This window comes from Schistocerca nitens, chromosome 7, assembly GCF_023898315.1.
Source record: "Schistocerca nitens isolate TAMUIC-IGC-003100 chromosome 7, iqSchNite1.1, whole genome shotgun sequence".
In the NCBI taxonomy this organism is placed as follows: Eukaryota; Metazoa; Arthropoda; class Insecta; order Orthoptera; family Acrididae; genus Schistocerca; species Schistocerca nitens.
In genome coordinates, this window is record NC_064620.1 from 601,759,023 (window position 1) to 601,760,715 (window position 1,693).

Genomic DNA, 1,693 nt, shown 5'->3' on the forward strand with positions numbered 1-1,693 from the left:
ATTATAAAACCACATTCTTTTTGTGTTGTTAACTCATTGTGATTATTTGTGTAGGTAAATTTAGAGTATCAATATTTGTAATGTATCAAAACATCAAAATTGCTGGTGCCTCTCCATGTATATAACTTTGAAAGCAATTCACTATCAACTAATTCACAACAGTTCAGCTTCTACTGCAGTATTAAAATGCACTTTGCTTCTTCTGTCATAGGTGATGACTACTAACACCACAGATTGTCTGCCCTCGTGGCTGGACAAGGATTTTGCTGAAAAATCTCTGAAGGATTCCAACAATTATCAAGACTTCAGGGTCCTCTCCGCAGATGTACAACAAGCATCAGCTCTAGGAGAAAACTTCATGAGTGAAATCTATCGTATGACTGTGGAACTAGAGCATAAAGTCAAGCGGCATAAGGAAACTGTGTCATTAATAGTAAAATTATTTCCAGGTGGAGAAGTTATGCAGAAAATAGCACAGGACATGCAAGCCTTTGAGAGAGAGACTCTCATGTTCAGTGAGACCATTCCTGCAATGACACAGATATTACAGAAAGCAGCCCCTGGTAAATACACACAGTTATCTGCAATGTGTTTCACCTCTGGGACTCAGCCAGTTATCTATGTAGTCCTCGAGGACTTGAAGGCCAGAGGGTTTGTAATGGCAGAGAGGTGCAAGGGACTGGACTTGGCTCATGCAAAACTTGTTGTCAGGAAACTGGCTGAGTTCCATGCATCTTCCATTGCACTGTATGCACAGAACCCTACATCAATGGACAAATATAAGAGTTTTCAATTGTTTGAAGGAGAAGCAGGTAAGCACATAGAGTCCTTCTTGAAACTAGGCTGCAAAGGTCTCGCAGATCAGCTGGAGACATTAGAGAAATCATACTCACAGTATGCACCAAGAGTCCGAGCTCTCTCAGAAAACCTATACCCACATCTAGCAAAGATGGCAAAACAGAAGGGAAAGTTTTGTGCCTTAGCTCATGCAGATACCTGGACCAACAACATTATGTTCAAATACTCTGGTAGTGCCGTCCAAGATGTGGTTCTACTCGACTTTCAGGTTTCTTGCTACCATTCACCTTCAATTGACTTACATCATTTTATACACACTAGTATTACAGAACAAGTGTATGCTGGTCACTTAACAGACCTTTTGAAAGAGTACTATAATCATTTAATGGAAGTGATGGAAGATATTGGTATCAGCAGAGACAAACAGATATCCTTTGAGGAGGTGCTTGAAGACTTTGAGGCCCACATGCTGTATGGCTTGTACATAGCAATATCAGAGCTTCCAGTTGCACGCAGTGAAGGGGAATCTGGTTTTGATGTAGAGGCATCTATGAAAGGAACATACACTGATGATAATAGAAGTGCTTTTACAGGTGCTGCGTATATGCAAGCTATAAAACGTATGCTGCCAGAATTTGAAAAGAGAGGTTTATTGTGAAGTTTTCAGTAGTTTGTGTTCCTTCCACATTATAAATTAAAGTGAGGCAGACTGACCGAATTTTTTCCAAATATCATGATCGCAATTAGCTACTCACCTTAAGTGAAATTTGTGTATTTATAGTAACCAGCTTTAATAGCATATCGAGTTCTGCTTTGAACCTGCAGTAACAACATTTGGTACAGAAATTTCATCAGTACATAATGATAAAGTTTTGTTTTGTACTAGCATTGCCAG

The 1,693-nt window shown here is 39.5% G+C and overlaps 1 protein-coding gene across 1 annotated transcript; it reads left to right on the plus strand.

The window, feature by feature from the left end:
• Window positions 1–214: 214 nt before the first annotated feature.
• LOC126195766 (uncharacterized) lies at window positions 215–1,456 on the plus strand. Its single transcript, XM_049934397.1, has one exon. The coding sequence runs from the start codon at window positions 215–217 to the stop codon at window positions 1,454–1,456; it is 1,242 nt and encodes a 413-aa protein (XP_049790354.1).
• The last annotated feature ends 237 nt before the right edge of the window (window positions 1,457–1,693 follow it).

Coding starts and splice junctions, on each gene's coding strand:
- LOC126195766 (XM_049934397.1), top strand. CDS start 215: ATGACTACTAACACCACAGATTGTCTGCCCTCGTGGCTGGACAAGGAT.